The sequence below is a fragment of the Rhinoderma darwinii genome, chromosome 1, assembly GCF_050947455.1.
Source record: "Rhinoderma darwinii isolate aRhiDar2 chromosome 1, aRhiDar2.hap1, whole genome shotgun sequence".
NCBI lineage: Eukaryota > Metazoa > Chordata > Amphibia > Anura > Rhinodermatidae > Rhinoderma > Rhinoderma darwinii.
Window position 1 is genome coordinate 310,673,033 of NC_134687.1, and position 20,521 is coordinate 310,693,553.

The 20,521-nt window shown below is 41.3% G+C and overlaps 1 protein-coding gene across 1 annotated transcript in view; it reads right to left on the bottom strand.

Annotated features, from left to right (window-relative positions):
- Positions 1–1,451: 1,451 nt before the first annotated feature.
- The window catches only part of SRP72 (signal recognition particle 72), a 32,585-nt gene continuing 13,515 nt past the window's right edge, over positions 1,452–20,521 (bottom strand). Inside the window, exons 6-19 of the mRNA XM_075825527.1 lie at positions 14,616–14,647; positions 14,358–14,482; positions 14,219–14,276; positions 13,960–14,091; positions 13,700–13,828; positions 11,149–11,221; positions 10,983–11,047; positions 9,757–9,852; positions 8,348–8,451; positions 8,188–8,265; positions 7,908–8,042; positions 3,788–3,825; positions 2,901–3,060; positions 1,452–1,982 (exon numbers count right to left, since the gene is read on the bottom strand). Coding sequence (XP_075681642.1) covers positions 1,802–1,982; positions 2,901–3,060; positions 3,788–3,825; positions 7,908–8,042; positions 8,188–8,265; positions 8,348–8,451; positions 9,757–9,852; positions 10,983–11,047; positions 11,149–11,221; positions 13,700–13,828; positions 13,960–14,091; positions 14,219–14,276; positions 14,358–14,482; positions 14,616–14,647 — 1,406 coding nt within the window. The 3' untranslated portion in view covers positions 1,452–1,801. The remainder of the gene's footprint in view (positions 1,983–2,900; positions 3,061–3,787; positions 3,826–7,907; positions 8,043–8,187; positions 8,266–8,347; positions 8,452–9,756; positions 9,853–10,982; positions 11,048–11,148; positions 11,222–13,699; positions 13,829–13,959; positions 14,092–14,218; positions 14,277–14,357; positions 14,483–14,615; positions 14,648–20,521) is intronic.

Sequence of the window (20,521 nt, forward strand, 5' to 3'; positions counted from 1 at the left end):
TCAAGCTGGTGAAGAAATCCAAAACCCCTACCCGCCTGGTTCAAGTGGTCAGTGGTAGGTTGCTAGGCAAGACTCAGAGATAGAGTAATAATATTTTTAGGGGGGACTGTCAGGGATCATTACTATGTATATTGTTTGAAAAATATTATCCTCACACATATGTATATACATTTCAGTTCTTTGTGTAATATACTGATATATATAATAAGTTCTTTGTTCATGTCGGACACACCTATGGAAGACACCGCCCCCTGGAATGCAAGAAGAGTGAGGGTATGTGCGCACACACTAATTACGTCCGTAATTGACGGACGTATTTCGGCCGCAAGTACCGGACCGAACACAGTGCAGGGAGCCGGGCTCCTAGCATCATACTTATGTACGATGCTAGGAGTCCCTGCCTCGCTGCAGGACAACTGTCCCGTACTGTAATCATGTTTTCAGTACGGGACAGTTGTCTTGCAGCGAGGCAGGGACTCCTAGCATCGTACATAAGTATGATGCTAGGAGCCCGGCTCCCTGCACTGTGTTCGGTCCGGTACTTACGGCCGAAATACGTCCGTCATTTACGGACGTAATTAGTGTGTGTGAACATACCCAAAGTCTGAGAACTTACAGCTGTGAAACCGGTGGGGGCTTGGGCACTCCCACATCTCTGGGGAGGAGGCATGTGTCTCTTTCTGTGTTTCTTTGTTCTGAATAAAAAGTTTTCAGTCTTCCTCCTGGCTGAGAGAGGGGATGTCTACCAACATTACTCTGTGTGGTGTACTTCTTTCCAGGCATGCCTTCAGCCTTCAATTTACAGAGGTGGTTATTTGGTGTGAAATACGGACCTGACAATCCAAACACCCCAAACTTCGATTCGTCTGTACATAACACTTTTTTCCAATCTTCCTCTGTCCAATGTCTGTGTGCTTTTGCACATATTAATCTTTTCCTTTTATTAGCCAGTCTCAGATATGGCTTTTTCTTTGCCACTCTGCCCTGAAAGCCAGCATCCTGGAGTCGCCTCTTCACTGTAGACGTTGACACTGGTGTTTTATGGGTACTATTTAATGAAGCTGCCAGTTGAGGACCTGTGAGGCGTCTATTTCTCAAACTAGAGACGCTAATGTACTTGTCTTGTTGCTTAGTTTTGCAGACTAATTGACACTAGTGTGTATATGTATGCAGCCTAAATGAATGTGATCTCTAAAGGTAGGTACTCTGCAAAGTAGACTTAGAACACGTCTCCAATTATAACTGGTTTCAAGCTAAACTCAGAACGTATAAATACAACTAAGCATAAAAGAAAGATTGAAACGTTTCTCGGTTGTATCCACTCCTGTGTTTGGCTAAAAAAACTGCATGTGTGTGCTTTCAGCCTTAGAGATAATGATTGGTGTGGCCTAAATGTGAAAAATTTGAGGGAAGTGATGTAAACGATGGGTTGAAATAAATAAGCTACAGGATTAAATGTTGCAGGTATTGGTTTAATGCACAATTAAATTAAAGACCATAGTTTTATACTACTAAAAAGACTTCCGGATGGAAGGTGGTCCTAAAAAAAACGTCATGATGTGAGGAATAATACAGAGGTAAAACAAAAAAAAACAAAAAAAACATTGTGGTTGTATTTAGGAAAATAAAAAGGGAGCAGGAATTGCAATTGTTAGCCACAAACGCAAAATTAAATTAAACAAAAAAATAAACCTTTTAAATTTCCTAAAAAATGCAAGTGCATCAAACAGCACGTGGTAACATATGGACTACAGTTGGTTGATCAAACTTGCTGTAGAGACCACACTCCGAAGGGCTGTCATCACCAACTGCTCTTTCCTCCTTTCTTTTTCTTTTGTTGCTGTTTTTTCTTTGTGCCAGCGGCACCCACTGGTTTTTGATGTCTTGGCGGTACAACATTGCTGTTTGCTGATGGAGCATTTATTGCTGCCACTCCAGGCCTTGGAGATGTCGGCGGACTGCTGGCTGTTTTGCTTGCATCCCTATTAAACAGATAAAGGACACCAAAAAAAAAATTTACATTTTCTCACTGTGCCCGCTAATTAGAAAATGTGCACATATTTTATACTTCTGACTTGGTGGTAATGACGGATCTGGTAATTCTATGTATAAAACAATAAATCACAGAAAAGAAAAAAATTGTGTTGTCTATACCAACCAGTCAAATCTTAGCTTGTGTTTTTTATTGCAGCTGCTTATGCACAGCCCATGTTTTGAACATAACTATATATGTGCACTGTTGCATGAAGCAAACCTCTCATCATCATGTGACTCACTGAGGATGTATGCAAGATCGTTCTAAATAACAAAAAAAAAGGTGAAGAGCAACCTGTACAGCTGTAGAATATATAGCTATACGAAATTGCGGACTATCAATTTTTCAGCACAGAACATCTATGCAGGTCCTCTTAGGCTGTGTTCACATCAGCGTTGGGCTTCCTGTTAGACCTTTCCGTCAGAAAGCCAAACAAAAATGGAATTCAACTGAAACATTACCATTGAAACCAATGGTAATGCAAACAGAAGCTATCCAAAGTAGAGAGAGAAAAAAAAAAAAAAAAAAGCCACTCACCGACTTGGCAATACATTTATTTTATTCAGTATCTTAGTCTAAATGATACGGCATAAGCCTACTGCCGTTTCGCACGCAAACACGCTTTGTCAAGGCCCTGGCCTCACTTCCTTTTCCTGCCCATTAAGCTATGGTTTCTGTTTGGCTTTCCATTCATGGGTTCCTCCGACAGAAAGGTTTAACGGAACCCATGAACAGAAGGCAGACGCGGATGTGAACAGACCCTCAGTACAAAACAATAGTAACCAGTCAACATTGTTAATTATTTGACTTGTCCATCACATACGTATAGAAGACAACATTGTTGCCGGAGGTAAATCTCACTTACAATTCTGCGGTCGCAGCGGATGTGGCCCCCTGAGTTCCCTTTCCAATCTGGTCCTTCTTTTTCCCCTTCTTCTTCCCACGATAATACGATCTCTCTCGCATAGGTAACCATCGCTCTAGATCTGGGGTAGCCTTGGCATCATAATTCTTGGGTAACTTGCCTATTTTATGGAGGGCAAGAGAATTCACAGATAAAATAGAATACTAGGAACAGTTATACCATATTTGCATTGTCTGTTTAAAATTTTATATAGTATCATTGCTTATTGAACTGCGTGTTTTGGGGTTTATAACAGAGATGGTTGCAACAGTCCATTTGCATTTCTAAATGTAGTTCTATTTAGTCACCTAGACTGTAGTACAAGAGTACGGTCTCAGGATTTTTTTTAATATAGAAGTTATAAAGAACTTTATAGTGGCTCATTTTAAGATTTTCAAGCTGTGTGGCCTTTGGGTGAATTTTTTTCAGCCTACTTTTGCTCAAATGACCTTTACATTGCAAATGAACCTATTTGACAATAACACAGAAAATATGCAACTGTGCAGCGAGGATATACTTTAAGTTTAAATTAAAAAAAGGGGCGAGAGAAGCATGTAAAATACTGAAGAGATTCCCCACAAGAAACTTCGAGTTGTGCCAGTCACTGTCAAGTGAGCATTGTGAAGAGAATGGAAAGGGATAGATCAGTAGACAGGCATGCGCACCGGTGCCCCATTCCCATCGAGCACTTCGAAGGACTTTGTCCCCCGTTCTTATCGCTGGGGGGTACCAGCGGTCGGTCCCCCAGTGATCACACATATATCCCCTATTCTGTGGATAGGGGATACATGTGTTCTGTGGGACAACCCCTTTAATGCTTTTTCGAATGGAGTTTCATTATAAAATACCTTTCTTTTTCTTCTTCTTTTTCTTCATTTCCACCTGCCTGTTTGACACAGAAGGAAGAAAAATATTTTAGTGGTCGATTGCTTTACAACTGTACATTATAAATTTTGTCCAGCGAGTCCAATGGCTAATGACAAAACCCAGCCCAATACTAAACACAAGATTCGGAAAAATAGCACATGGATTTGTGCCTTATACGGAACAATAGGAACCACTTTCTATTACATTATGGGGGGGAATCTAAAGAAAGTTGTAGTAAGATGCCGCTTTTTTATTAATAAGCACATGCCTCTAAATAAATTAGGCGCCTCTCAGGCACTGTGCCCCTAGCTGGTGTGGATGTGCACAATAATTGACAGTAGCTATAGTAAATAGATCGAACGGTGAAGGCCCCACCCCTTTTGCTAAACCCAGACCACTATTTTTGTAAAGAGACAGAGGCAACGTAAAAATAGAAAAGTCGCAACATTTTTGCAACTTTTCTGCTTAACCCTTTTAGGACCGAGCTAATTTTGGCCTTCAGGACCAACCCCATTTTTTCAAGTCTGACATGTGTCACTTTATGTGGTAATAACTTGAGAATGCTTTAACCTATCCAAGTGATTCTGAGAATGTTCTCTCGTGACATATTGTACCTTATGTTAGTGGAAAAATGGTCGATAAATTCATAATTTGTAAAAAACACCACCATTTTAAGAACGTTTGCAAAAATTATGAGTTCTCATTTTCAACCTTTCTGCTTGTAAAACAGATCGTAACTATTTTGTGCGTTATTACTATTTCACATATTTAATATGTCTACTTTATGTTGGCATCGTTTTTTGAACGTGATTTTATTTTTCTAGGAAGTTACAAGGCTTAGAACTTTAGCAGCGATTTCTCACAAGGGGCGAGTTCAGTTCTGAAACGGCTTTGAGGAGCCCATATATTAGAAACCCCCATAAAACACCCCATTTTGAAAACTGCACCCCTCAAAGTATTTTTTCTGGAAAAACAGAGAATTTTCTAACTTTTGCAAGGAATAAAGGAGAAAAAGCACCCCAACATTTGTAAAGCAATTTCTCCCGATTACGGCACTACCCCAAATGTGGTAAAAAAACGACTGTTTGGACCCTCGGCAGGGCTCAGAGTGGAAGGAGCGCCATTTGGATTTTGCTGAATTGGTTTCCGGGGGCCACGTCGCATTTTTCAGAGCCCCTGAACTACCAGTACAGTAGAAATTCCCCAGGTGTGATGCCATTTTGGAGACTATACCCTTCTAATAATTAAATTAGAGGTGTAGTGAGCATTTTGATCCCTCAGGTGCTTTATAGATTTTATTAGAATTGGGCCATGAAAATTAAAATCTATTTTTTTTCCCAATAACATGTAGATTTAGCTCATAATTTTTTATTCCCACAAGGAATACAGGAGAAAAAAAACACCCCAAAATGTGTGTTACACAATTTCACCTGAGTAAGGAAATCCCCTATGTGGTGGTAAACTGCTATTTGGACACACGGCAAGGGTCTAAAGGGAAAAAGCGCAATTTTGTTTTTGAAGTGGAGATATTACAAAATAGTTTGACGCCATGAATTTCCCTGGGGTACCAGTACAGTGAAAACACCCGAGAAGTGACCCCCATTTGGGAAACTGCACCCCTTTATGGAGGTGTAGTGAGCATTCTAACCCCACAGGTTTTTCAAAAATAAGTACACAATAGATGTTGCATATTGAAAACTGACATTTTTTGCACAGATATGCCATTTCAGTGCCCAATATGTTGTGCCCAGCTTGTGCCACTTTAGACACACACTCTATAAATAGTTAAGCGGGTTCTCCAGAGTACAGTAATACCCCATATGTGGTCATAACCCGCTGTTTGGGAACACTGCCAGGCTCAGAAGGAGCGCCATTTGGCTTTTGGAGAGCAGATTTTGCTTGGTAGTGGTTTTGTCTAGTGTTTTACAGTTTATAATGTGGGGGCATATGTAATAATGGGGTAAATTAATAATAAAATTGATTATCCATGGATAGTGACGTACACTTTGAACCAATCCTTTATGCACAGGCTAGATTTTTGGGTTCAGGAGTCTCACTTCTAAAGTTCTGTCCGTGGTATTCTACAAAATATCCAAACTCCAGCATTGCCTAATCTTTGGCTTCTTCACTAGCCCCATATGTAGCACAGACCCCAACATGTCATAGTTTCCGCTGCATTTACAGGGTCTGCCAGTGGGGGCTGCAAATGATGACGTGGGGTTTTAGGTGAAGAACTGCTGCACATATATATTAGTCTGGGCCTTCATTTTGAATTGTTGCATCCCGAGAGTCATAACTTTTTATTTTTCTGTAGGTGAGCTGTGTGAGTGCTTGATTTTCATGGGACGAGCTGTAGTTTTTATTAGTATCATTTTGGGGTACATGCGATTTTTTAGCAGCGTTCTTCTGTGCAGTATAAACAACATGTTTACTTTATTTTGCGGTTCGATACATTTATGGCAATACCAAATTTATATTGTTTTTACGTGTTTTACTACTTTTACACAATAAAAACACTTTTCTCTAAATAAAATAATGTTTTAGTGTCACCATATCCTGAGAGCCATAACTTTTTTTTTTCATCAACGGAGCTGATAAAAAAAAAAAGCTGAAGGAAATTGTCTTTTTTTTTTTTTACGGTGTCCATTGTGCGGGATAAATATTATATTTTTTATAGTAAAACACGTATTTATTTTGCTAAAACTTTTTTTTTTTTTTACACTTCCTAGGGGACTTGAAGATCTTATCTTCTGATCCCCTGTACAATACACTGCACTACCTATGTAGTGCAGTGTATTGCAACTGTGATTTTACAATAGACAGTCAATCTATTACAGTAGGTCCTGCCTTTGGCAGGATCTAATAGGCTTCCGTACCCGTTACTAGGCTTCTTGGTTGACGTAGCAACCATCGGCACACCGCGATTTTTCGCAGGGGGCCAACGGAGTACAGAGGGAGTCCCCTCTGTTAATTACTTAAATGCCATGGTCGCTATTGACAGTCTAAGGGTATGTGCACACGTAGTGACCAAAAACGTCTGAAAATCCAGAGCTGTTTTCAAGGGAAAACAGACCCTGCTTTTCAGACGTTTTTTTACCAACTCGCATTTTTCGCGGCGTTTTCACGCTGTTTTCGCGGCGTTTTTTATGTCCGTTTTTGGAGCTGTTTTCATTGGAGTCTATGAGAAAACAGCTCCAAAAACGTCCAAAGAAGTGTCCTGCACTTCTTTTGACGAGGCTGTATTTTTACGCGTCGTCGTTTGACAGCTGTCAAACGACGACGCGTCAATAACAGGTCGTCTGCACAGTACGTCGGCAAACCCATTCAAATGAATGGGCAGATGTTTGCCGACGTATTGGAGCCGTATTTTCAGACGTAAAACGAGGCATAATATGCCTCGTATACGTCTGAAATTTGGCCGTGTGAACATACCCTAACACTTAAAAAGAGCGTACATGTAGTATTTAGTATATGATCTTTCGGAATAAAGCCTGCCCTGTATACCTATATAAAAAAGCTACTTTATCAGTAATTAATTGGCATCCGTACTTTCAAAATAAAAATCTCATGGGAACCTATCATCTCCGTTATGACCGTTAAAGCGGCATATAGTAGTGACAGACTTGCTGATTTTTTCGATCGGCCACGAATGTGAAGCCGTTTTGGGTAAGTTAGTCTTTAATCTTCACAATGCGCTGCTTGGGAGGAGTCCGATGTAGTTATGAGCTGCCGCTGATTAGCATCTCACTATGAACAGTAGTAGGTAGAAATCTGTCATTCAGGGGCGGCTCGGCAGGAGTGGCAAGTCATGATGAATGTGTTAGACTCAGCAGCTGCCCTCTGTAAAGATCAAAGAGTGAATTCTCCAAAACACCTTCACATTAGCACTTAAGTGACAGACCGCTGAATCAGCATGTCGGTCTCTACTTTAAGCATCACTCAGTGCAGGCAGAATAAAGGAGGCGACAGGATCCCTTTAATTCAGAACTGTGAGGATGTGCGGTTTCATTTTACAAACTGGGGCATACGGTTATAAAGTACTGTGATTTATCAAACACATGAAAGTTAATAACCCAATTCTAACATATACAAAGAACATACCCTTGTACTTTAGCCTGCTCCCCAGCCACCTTAGCAGCCTTTTTCCGGATGAATGTAGCTCCAGTGGAATTTTCTAAGGCATCAACATCTACTTTCAAGTGCATAGTGTCAGATGAAGGCAAATGCTCGCTAAGACTGAATTTCTGATGTAAGGCCACAAAGTTTAACATATCAGCATGTCAATAATTACAATGTAAGCTACCAAGTAACAAAAAAAAAAAAAAAAAGGTAAATGTCACCCCACTTTAGAATGGAAAAAAAACATTATAAAAAAAGATACACTTTTGCTTTATTAGCATCCACAAGGGAGTATGCAGAGATTAACTGCGCCAACGTATGAATATCTTTGGGGTTTTGTCTGTAATAAAATAAGAATGGATTAGTGCATCGCTCATTCAACTGGTAACAGCCTAGAAAGGTGATGGTCAATAGGAACTCACTTCCATAGTTGTTGCAGGTCATCGATAGCCTCCTTCTTTCGGCCATGCTTTAATTTGAAGTTCGAAGCTTCTCTTATCAGCGATAAGTGAGCTGGAGAGTTTGGCTGATGGAATAAATAAATACTTTCTTTAAAAACTGATGCCACACGGAAAGAACACGGATGCCACATGGAACTGAAATGCATGAAATACGGTCCGTTTATTGCGGCCACAAAATGAACACACCCGTCTGAATAAAGTCTTAGAATACCACAAATCTAAAATACTGAGGATCAGGTTGTAACCGATTATTTGGGATCAGCAACTTGGCAGCTTAAATAAGGTGCGTAAAGAGGCGCTGTCACCACATTATAAGTGCCCTATCTCCTACATAAGGAGATCGGCGCTATAATGTAGAGGACAGTAATGCTTTTTATTTAGAAAAACTATCTATTTTAAACCACTTTATGAGCGATTTTTAGCTAGCTTTATGCTGATGAGTTTCTTAATGCCCAAGTGGGCGTGTTTTTACTTTCGACCAAGAGGACGTTGTAACAGAGGAGTGCATGACTGACCAATCATCGTCATACACTTCTCTCCATTCATTTACACAGCAGCATCGCGTTCTTACTAGAACACGATGTGCAGCCACATACACAGACATTAACGTTAATCAAGTGTCCTGATAATGAATATACATGACCTCCAGCCAGGACGTGATGTGTATTCAATCCTGACACTTCTGAATCTTTTCTGTGAGATTTCCAGCAAGGGAAACGAAATCTTGTTTACATCGTAATCTTGGGAGATTACGCGTGGCTTGCTGGAATCTCACAGAAAAGATTCAGAAGTGTCAGGATTCTGAATACACATGACGTCCAGGCTGGAGGTCATGTATATTCATTATCAGGACACTTGATTAACATTATTGTCTGTGTATGTGGCTGCACATTGTGTTCTAGTAAGAACGCGATGCTGCTGTGTAAATGAATGGAGAGGAGTGCATAACGCTGATTGGTCACTGATTGGTCAGCGTCATGCACTCCTCTGTACAACGCCCACTTGGTCTAAAGGAAAAACACGCCCACTTGGGCATTAAGAAACTCATTAGCATAAAGCTAAAAATCACTAATAAAGTGGTTTAAAATAGATCGTTTTTCTAAATAAAAAGCATTACTGTCACCTACATTATAGCGCCGATCTCCTTATGTAGGAGATAGGGCACTTATAATGTGGTGACAGAGCCTCTTTAACCAGGGTGTGATGTTTTAATGGCATTTTTTTTCCCCCCACAGAGTTTAGTGAAAAATAAACACAATGGGTTTCTGGTCAGGGTACGTGTAACTAGCTTAGGTTTATATTGCGCTTCAGTACTAATTCTCATGACTAAAAACCCATTTTAGAGAGATTTCACTGAACAAACAACTTACTTGCTTTTCATGGTACCAACCGATTGCCTGGTTAAACACTTCTATAGCACTGTCAATATCTTCATCATGGCTGTGCATAGTAACTAGTGCTGATACCTGAAGGAGGAAAAATTTTACAATATGAAAAGTTTAGAAAACAAAAAAATAAAATAAAATAAAAACGGTATAAAAACTAGAATACAGTAAAACTGAAAATCTAGAATACTAGATTCATGTATTCTAAAGATAGCTATGTTTTTAACATCTAGTCTAAAAGGTAGCAATGTATAACTTTTAGGGGGTTTTAACATCCTTGGAAAATCTCTATTGGTTATTGCCAGCCCCTCCAAAAGAATATATAGGGGCGTTTTGCTACTAAAGTAATCGCATATTGCTAAGCTATGGCATGAATTACGGATTGTGGTGGTGTGTTGTCACATCTTTGGGACACCTACCAATCACTAGAACATCGTGGTTGTAGCTCTTTCTGAAAATTCTCTGCAAGTATTGCAACTCACTTGAATGATGCTGAATTGGCAGATCAAGTATGAGAATTTTTTTTTTTCTAGTGATCACATTGGTTGAACACCGATAGGTAAGTAGCACATTTTAGCAATTTGGGGAAACCCCTTTTAACACAGCTCCCACAATTTTACTTTTGAATCAAAGGCTATGGAGTAATTCTGGATTTTGTGGACATTTGATCAGAAGTTATCATGCACCAAGACACTCTGCGAATATAGAGAGATATTACTACTTAAAATATAAACAGTTTAAAGGCTATAAATTACATCTCCCACAGCCATCACTAAATACTGCACAAACATTAGGGAACATTTGTCATTTACCACCTAGATGGATACAATGAAGAGATGTTAAAAGGGGTTGTCCACTACCGGACAACTGAAAATGATATACGATTGGTGGGGGACAGACACCCAGACCCCGCACCGACTACCTGCTACAGCTGCCTCCTGGCACCAGACATCCATGCCGGAAGCAGATGACTCCGGTCACGGAATAGAGGCCGAGTCACAGTTCTGCAGCACGGCCACTATGCAATGACATCGGGTGCCTGCGGGCAGACGAAGCAGCTGATCGGTGCAGGGTCCTGGCGTATACGGTTGACCTCTCTGGTGGATAGGTCATCAGCTGTCCGATATAGGACAAACCCTTTAACCTTGGTTGCAGACTGTATTCATCAATGAATTTTGATGTTTGAAGAATTATAAATTATTGTAACTCACCATGCCAGGCCTGTGCTCCAGTTCCTTAAGGGTTTTCATGATCATGCATGCTTTGGTTACATTTCCTGAAAACAAATTAGTAACTTAGCTGATACAGAGGCTCTATTCATGTAAAAAGAGACATTTAAATTTTTATTGGGGGGGGGACGGGACCACGACGGCAAACCTTGTGCGAGTTTCAACTGTGCCATTGTTAATTTGATTTGGGGTGCATGGTCTGGATGCTGATCAGCAAATTCCTATGAAAATATAAAAAAAAAACATAATATAATAAGACTTCAAAATTGATTGATTCAGTTAGATACAGTTTTGAGTCTACAGCTTCTATGCAGACCTATAGATTGCCATGGTCACAGACTATAAGCAAACCCTATTTTTTTTTTTATACTCCCTTATCTGCTCGCTATTTCTTGTTCACCTACTGAATGTACAGTGTGTTACACATGAAATACATAATAGCTAGATCCTGTGTGTTATTCGCACAAAGGACAACAGCAGCATTTCATAATCTTGCATACCTTTTCTGCAATGGGTCTGGACTAAGGCTAGCTGCAGAAAAGCAAAATTATTAGCGTCAGCCTGAAAGGGGTTTGATGGTTTCCAGAAAATTAGCAAGAACTACTTAAAATACAACGTTAGGCAAGATTTAATATTCCTTTCTAAATAACGAATGGGAAAAGATAAGAAAGGGTGTTGCACCCAATGCAAAAAATGTAAAACCGTATCCTGCTTGTCCACATGATGCAACAGCACTGCAGTCACATGACATACACAAACCCGCACTTTCTCCACCACCACTGGTTTGTGCATCTACAACTCATCACATCTGGTGCATGTGCAGATACGGACGTCTCTGTGCTGTGACTAAGCACCTTTATTTGCACACGTGCAAGAATTTGTGGTTCAGCAGTGAGTTTATCACTTGACTAAAGGGCCCTCATCCCCAGGGGCCCACCCCCCCGGATCCAGACTGTTGGCCTGTGCCCCAGATCAGCACCACTTTCAACTGTATCTGCGCCCTACGCACTTTTTGGAGGGAACTGATATTTTCAGGGCTGCTGTCTATCTGGCACTTTTTTTTTTTGGGAGAGGGGGGGGGGGGGTGTAACTAGTTATGACACCATTATTCCTGAAATACAGTATTAGGGGCAGATAAAGCAGTGACAGACACAAAATTTAGGGTAGCAAGAAGATAGGGAGTCTGTGTAGGTTAGGAAAAGGTAGGGAGGGTTCTGGAATAGCAAGAAATCAAAAGTGAATGGGCAGCAAACTCTGCAGACACAAGTCGTTGCTGGAGGAAGTCTTCATGGTGGTTTGGACTAGATGGAAAAGTGAACATCTCCAATAAGAGAAGGCGTCAACTGTGAGTCATTGGAATAAACTGTACTGTATTTACTTCACAGCATCTGACCACTATATGGTCACTGTATTGTGGTCATATTGGTCTTTGTATAGATATTGCTATACAGTAACAGTATTGTGGTATTATGGTCGTGGTCAGGTAGTTTTATTTGGGCTGTGTATAATTATACTATTGGTAATACTGGTCTTTGTATGGGTCGTTGGTACAATAATTTTAACATTTGGGACCCTATTTTGCCCAGGCCACACTAGATCGGGCCCTGACATGACTACAGGGAAATGGGAGCATTAAAAGCAGCATGTAAAAAACACAACTGCAGGTTTTACATGCTATAGTGAAACACCCTTTTCTGTTTGTTTTACATGACCACGGCAAAAATGCAATTAGTCATCTGCACATTTTTTACAGCTTTCTGCCACTCACTGCTGCGTGTGAATGTACCCTCTCTATATGTATGCATGCCTGTATATTATGCCTTGCCCAATTACTGTGTTTCTGCACTGACCTTTCTTGGACATCCTATTGTACTGTGCTATGAGATCGTTTCTCGATCTCATTTCTGCACTGTTTCCCTAATACTGGATCTGTTGATCCATATTTTGTATGACCATGGCCATTGATACACTACTTTGTTGGATTGTGTGCACTATATTGCTCACTAGATCCCTTGTTTTGCATACATGGCGCTTATTCCAGCCTTGGTATCGGCGCTGTATGTTCTGGCCACCTTTAGCTCCCCCTCGTTACCATTGATGCTTTATGCATCTCTTTCATTGGCTGCGTTGTTACTATGGAGCCGCCCCCTGTAGGGGCGTGTGTTTTCACACGCCTTACTCCTTCATTGGACGGCCCGATACTACGCAACGCCTCTATGGGTGGGGCTTGGGTTGATAAAACTTCCGAGTTTCCCCGGCGCGCGTCAGACCACCATCAGATGTCTCATGTGCGCCGTTACACTAAAACGAACAGCTGAATATCAGCTGACAGGCTTTTTCTAAAACTGTACGTTAATAATTCAGGCAACTCGTACCCCTGAGGACGCTCCCCTACAAGGTGCAGAAACGCGTTGGGAGTGTGCCTGTTAACTAATCTGTGGCAATCAGATCTCATCAATATTTGCCAAGCACTCTGAGCTGGTTGATGTGACAATTCACCTCTGATACAATCAGGCATCCATGAATGGGTGCGTGCTGATTGTCTCTCCCTTTGTTTCACATACAATTCAGTCTGCGCTCTTGATCTGGTTGCCAACGCCTGTACCTGGATCTTTTGGCACTCCGTGCCCTACTAATTTTAATAATTTTGATAATAAATAAATATTTTAAACGTTTATACAGGCAGAATATTTACATACCTGTAGAAGGTCTATAGCTTTCGAATGCTGTTTCTCGCGACAAAGCTGGGCAGCCTGAATGAGAACAGGAAGAAGATTCTCAGGATTCTGAGCCTGTAAACTGCTGGACAGCTTTCGACACTGCTCTGCCTAATAAAGAACAAAAAGGAATTTCAGTTAATGACGTGTCTGTAGTAAGACATTGAAAACACATACTGAAAAATAGAAATTAAACGTTGTAAAGAAAAGCTCATGAGTTGTATTTAATAAAAGCTACATGCCTGGTTTGTATACATGGAAAGCAAAGCCTTGTTAAATTCTATGGCCTGAAGTTGTCCCTTCGCCAGCTTATGTTCAACTCCCTCAGCGTTTGAAAGCTTCACTTTCTTCTTTGAATCAAACACATTTTGGTCCTTAACATAGGGTGAAAGACAACTGACAGTTAATAGGTATGAAAAAGGTGTTTGAAATAGAATATATATTCTTATAATAATAATAATAAAAAAAATAAATAAATAAAAAAAAAAAAGTTAGACAAACCTTGTTAACAGTTATGATGTTATTTGCCACAACAGCCAACAAACCAACATCAGTGGGCCTGTAAGAAAGGGGACCTTTAAGCAGACTGTTGGCACAAGTACAAGTGGGAGAAGACTCATAGCTTCTATCTAATCCTTACTTTAATTTGATGATTTGATTGTAAAGCTGGAGCGCATCATCTATGGAGCCTTGGAGCTGCATGACATAAGCCATCTGACCATGAATTATGGCCAATTCAGCATCAATATCTTCTTCTGTCAAGTCCTGGAATCATAATAATAATTTATTTTCTCATTTAGAAAACTTTAAACTGAAAGAACATCTTGTGCCCCATTATCTTGTCTAAAATTGTAATATAAGTTCCAGAACGCTTAGCATGTTAGAAGATTATACTCACAGTGTCTTCGGAAATGGATTGTCTGCAGAGATCTTAAAAACACAAACGACAATGGTCAGCGAATACAGAATTGTGTAGGGACATTGGTCAACAAAGACTAATTAAAAATAAACCTTCATTTGAAATTGGGACAGGTCACTGGAACATGTGCAGACTTCTTTTAATCCCCCACTCCCTCCAATAAATCAATGAATGCATTTATTTAAACAAAAGGGGATTGTTAAGTTTCTTGCAAGTAAAGCATAAACAATGTATATTGGAAAGTTAGGCTTCGTTCAGATCTGTGTCGGGGTTCCGTCGGACCTTTCCGTTCGGGGAACCCATGAACGGAACCCAACCTGAAAAACGGAAACCATAGCTTTCCGTTTGCATTGCCATGGATTTCAATGGTAACGCATCCGATGCAAATGTTTTCCGTTTGTCTCCGTTCTGTAAGGCTTCCGCTGTTTTGATAGACTGCGCCATTGATTTCATCAAAAGAACGAAAACCTTACATAACTGTGACAAACGGAAACCATTTGCAACGGATGCGTTACCATTGAAGTCAACGGTAATGCAAACGGAAAGCTTGGGTTTCCGTTCATGGGTTCCCCTGACGGAAAGGTCAGACGGAACCCATGAACGAAAACCTGACGCAGAACGTGAATGAAGCTTTATGCAACCAAAAGACAGTTTCAATTCTTAGCCATTTTCAAGAACTCTGCTTGCTGTCTGTAAATGGAAACAGGTTAGCAAGAAGCCAGGATTTGGTCCTACTTTTTCTGTTGCTGGTAAGGTCACAATGTATCCGTGTAGGCAACAGCTATAAGCCTGGGATCCAAGACAAAAGTTGAGCTTCTGATCTTACTCTACTACATTACCACAAACCCATTGGATATATATTTAACAAAGAAAAAAGTATTCTTTTCAACAACAGGCAAAGATGATTTAGTGGCAAAACAGGACAGTCTTCAATCTTATTTCTAAAAAGAAGTTGCAATAAGATAATTTTTTTATAGTAAGGAAAAATTAGATTTTTGTACTGAACGTAAAATCTCTCTCGTACTTATTGGGAGACACTGCACCATGGTATATGGCTGAAACAAGGTAGTGAGAAGTTCTGGCAGCGCCCAAGCAGGCCATGCCCTTCCCAAAGACACTGGTTAAATTAGTTTGGAAAGAGAATAGGAGAAGATAAAACACCACCACGTGCACGGTCCTGGAAAACAAAACAAAAACACACACGGAAAAACAACGGGTTCCAGGTGTGGCATAAAAAAAAAAAAAAGAACAAAGGGCGGTATTTACATCCTCAATGAATACGAGAAAAAGATTTTACGGTACTTTGAAAAATCTGATTTTCTCGTTTATTTAATTGGGTGACACATCACCACGGGGTGTTCTGAATCAGTCGCAGGGGGTAGGAGGGAAAAGTTGAGAAAAAGTACAGCTATGCGACCCGCCTTACGTACAGCTGCCTGCAACACCTTGCGACCCAGACTGGCATCAGAGAAGGCCAAAGAATGGATCTGGTCAAAGTTGGTGAAGGTGTGAACCGAAGCCCAGGTATCAGCCTTGCATATCTAAGTTTGATGCCTGACCGCCGACGAAGCACCAACAGCCCTAGTAGAATGGGCAGTGACCCGAACGGGAGGAACTTTGACCTTGGACCGATAAGCTCCCGAGATCACAGACCTTATCCAATGCGCAATGGTGGCCTTGGACGACGCGGAGCCCTTGCGTGGCCCCTCAGTAACAAAAAAAAGTAGTCAGAGCGCCGAAACCACTCCGTTGTAGCCAAATAGATGCAGACTGTTCTCGTCACTTTAAAGGGGTTGTCCAGTCCCTAAACATTGATGGCATATCCTCAGGATAAGCCATCCATATCGGATTGATCAGGGTCCGACTCCCGGGACCCTGCTGATCAGCTCTTTTGAAGGGGCTGCACACTTCTCCCATTCATTGAAGGGGATGCAGCCTTCTCCCATTCATTAAACTGAATAGGAGAAGGCTGTAATACTGTGAACCGCTGCTACAAATGTGTTTGCGATGCACAATACAAACAGATAAGTAATGGAGAAGCAGCGCTCGTACGAGCGCTGCGGCCTCTTTAAAACAGCTGATCGGCCGGGGTCCCGGTAGTGTAACCCCGACCGATCAGATATTGACTGCCTATCCTTAGGAATGGCTATCAATTATTAGGACCTGGACAACCCCTTTAAAAAGGCAATATAGAGCCCTTTTCAGAGGATGAGAAGGGATAGCGCAGAAAAAAAACGGAGGACAACCTTTGGGAGGAAAGAAGGGAGAGGTCGGAAATCCACTTTATCCTTGTGGATTACTAAGAAGGGGGACCGACAGGACAGCGAGTTTTGTAACCCTTCTAATGGATGTGACAGCTACAAGGAAGGCTACTTTACAGGAGAGTAACCGCAGTGAAGCATTCCGCAACTGTTCAAACGGCGCATCCTGAAGAGCCTTTAAAACCAACTTGAGATCCCACTGCTTGGTGGGTTGTTCACATGGAAGGACAGCATGGAAGAGACCTCCTGCTGAAAAGTCCGTGCTTGGAGAGCAAAGATTAACTCATGAAGAAAACTCCTGTTCAGCAGAGCCAAGAATGAGACATAGGATATGAAAAGAGGGCGTGGTGAAATGGCCGCGGGGACTAAAATTAGAGTAACAGGCCTGTAGAGGCTGCCTAAAAAAAGCCTGCTCCAGGCCCATGCAGAAAAGGGAGCCCCAGGTGCAGCCCTTAAAGGGAACCCATCACCAGCATTTCACCTATTAAGCCAACAATACCTGGTAGAAGTGAGTGAAAAATCATTTTTATGTAACCTATAATTATCTTCTAAGTCGGCTCTGTACCTTTAGTATTCAGTTTTTTTTGTGTTCCTGTGCCCTATGCTAATGAACATAAGAGTCATATCTTGGTTTGGAAAGTCATATCTTCATTTCCTCAAGCCTTTTCGAATTAACCCCGCCTCCTTACTTTTGATTGACAGCTCCTTGCCTCCCCCAGCAAACACAAGTTCCCATGCTTGCGCATAGATGTTTTTGTGCGTGCGCACAACTAGACACCGTAGCGGCACATGCGCAGTAACTAGATTTGAGGCTGGACGAAGCAGGGAAGGGTGTTGGACCATACATGACAGGCGCATGCGTGCTCTCTCAGACAAGGCATTCAGGGCGGTCCAGTTTTCAGTGGGGAGGCATAACAAGAGGAACGAACGAGACTGCCAGATTACTAGCATAAAAAGTGCAAGATGTTCGCAGACCGTTTTACAGTCGGAGGAGGAGTTCAGAGTTCAACAGGTGAAATGCTGATGACAATTTCCCTTTAACTCCTTCCTGACCGCCTACGGTCTTTTGACGTCAGGCGGTGCAGGTGCTTAATCTACAAAGACGTCTTTTGGCGTCGCTGCAGATGAGGCTGATGAGCACTCGTGAGAGCGCTCATCCTCTAAGCAGGAGCTGTAACGAACAGCTCCTGATCTTAGAGCAGCCTCCTGAACACAGCTGGGGTCGGAAAACATTCGGACCCCAGCTGTTTAACCCCTTGATTACCGCGGTCCGTGACCGCGGCATGATCAAAGGGAATTCCCCTCTTTGATTGCATCACCGGGATTCCGGTGATGCGATCAAACACTGGGGAATCCCTCTGCAGTCAGCCCTGGGGATCTACAAAGGACCCCAGGGCTGTCTGTTCCGTGTGCCTGCTGTTCGGGCACACTATGTGCTGCCCAAACAGCAGCCTGTGTCATAGTGACACAGTGTAATGTATTAGCATACAGGAGTATGCGAATACATTACAAGTAAAAAAAAAAAGTTACAGATAAAGTTATCCCTTGATGGGATTAAAAATAAAATAAAAAAAAAGTCTCAAAGAGTCCCCTACACTAAATAAAAACAAAAAACCTACACATATTAGGTATCTACACGACCGTAATAACCTGAAGAATTAATCTAATGGGTTATTTAGCATGAAACGTGAACGGGATAAAAAAAACAAACAAGAAAATCTATGCCGAGAATCGCTTTTTCCTATATTCACGCCGTAAAAAAATAAATTTTCTAGCATAAAACAAGGCCTCATACAGCCACGTCAATGAAAAAATAAAAAAGTTATGGCTGCTGAAAGGCAGAGAGGCAAAAACAGAAAAATTGAGCTGGTCATTAAGGTATTTTTAGGCCCGGTCATTAAGGGGTTAAGCGCCTATTAGACAGGGATCAGAGTGCAATTAAATATATATATCTCCCCTATATAAAGGCAGGGTCCACAGAATAAACTACATAGGAATTTAGGGACCCCTAAGCAGCGCTGTGGGGAGGCATGATTGGAAGCTATTTGTACTCACACTCCGTATTCTTCGGGTGTTCGCAGGGTCACCTCATCAGTAACCTCACATGGATAGTGGGTTTACTGGCACTCAAACTGCAGAACATAAGGTTAGGTGACCAGGTGGTTGACTAGGCTGTGAACAGGCTGACAACCCACCTGCAGCTAAAGGGAGAGAAGAAATAAATAAAACTAGAAATAGCAGCTGACCTGAGAGATCAGGTCACGTCTGCCGCCTATGGACACTAGGCTAAAACGGATTTACCCAGTATCTGTGGGAGGGGTATGGGTACATGTTGCAGCCTCAAAAATAGCAGTGTGTCATCGGTGTAGTATAGGGGAAATGGAATTCCCTCATTAGTATAGTATCATTACTTTTTAAGCCTCTCCATGGACATTAGAGCACTACTTTAGTTTCTCCAGCAATATCAGTATCCAGTTAAACATTTCCAGGAATTTCAATACCCTAATTCAGCATGGGCGAAGCAAGAACTTCTTCCTACCTAGCGTTAGCCTCCTAATGGCAAGATCCTATACCAAGGTACTGTGTACCCCAATAAAATAAACGAGAAATATATATTTATAAGTATATGTTTATAAACTGGGCTGAGAACGAATCAGTCTAAATAACAAATCAAAGCAATCTGCTCATGTAGCCCATTAGGGACAAGCCTATTCCAGTTTCATAGGAAGTCAAATGAGCTATTCACTAGTCTGGACGGAAACCTGTAAAAACCCAAAGAACATACAAATGCCATGCAGATGTAGTCCTTGGTTAGAATTGAACCCAGGACTCCAGTGCTGCAAAGTAACAGTACTAAACAATGAGCAGCCATACTGCCCATATCAAGCAGATTTAAAGAGGCTCTGTCACCAGATTCTGAAACCCCTATCTCCTATTGCATGTGATCGGCGCTGCAATGTAGATAACAGTAACGTGTTTTTTTGGTTTTTTTTTTAAACGTTCATTTTTGGCCAAGTTATGAGCTATTTTATATATATATATATATATATATGCAAATGAGGTTTGAAATGGACAATTGGGCGTTTTTTTTCCCGTTATGTCCAACTGGGCGTGTATTGTGTTTTTAACTGGGCGTGTTTACGTGTATGACGCTGACCAATCAGTGACCAGTCAGCATCATACACTCCTCTCCATTCATTTACACAGCAGCGATGTGCAGCCACATACACAGAGATTAACGTTACTACAGTGTCCTGATAATGAATACACATGAAATCCAGCCTGGACGTCATGTGTACTCAGAATCCTGACACTTCTGACTCTTTTCTTTGAGATTTCTAGGAAGGGAAACGAAATTTCGCGAGATTACGGAGGTAAACGAGATTTTATATATATATATATATATAAATAAAATAGCTCATAACTTGGCCAAAAATGAACGTCTTTAAAAAAAAAACCACACGTTACTGTTATCTAAATTGCAGCGCCGATCACATGCAATAGGAGATAGGGATTTGAGAATCTGGTGACAGAGCCTCTTTAAAGAGGCTCATATCAGCCTCATACTCTCCTCCGTACAACACCCAGTTGTCCATTGAGAAACTCCTTAGCATAAATCTAAAC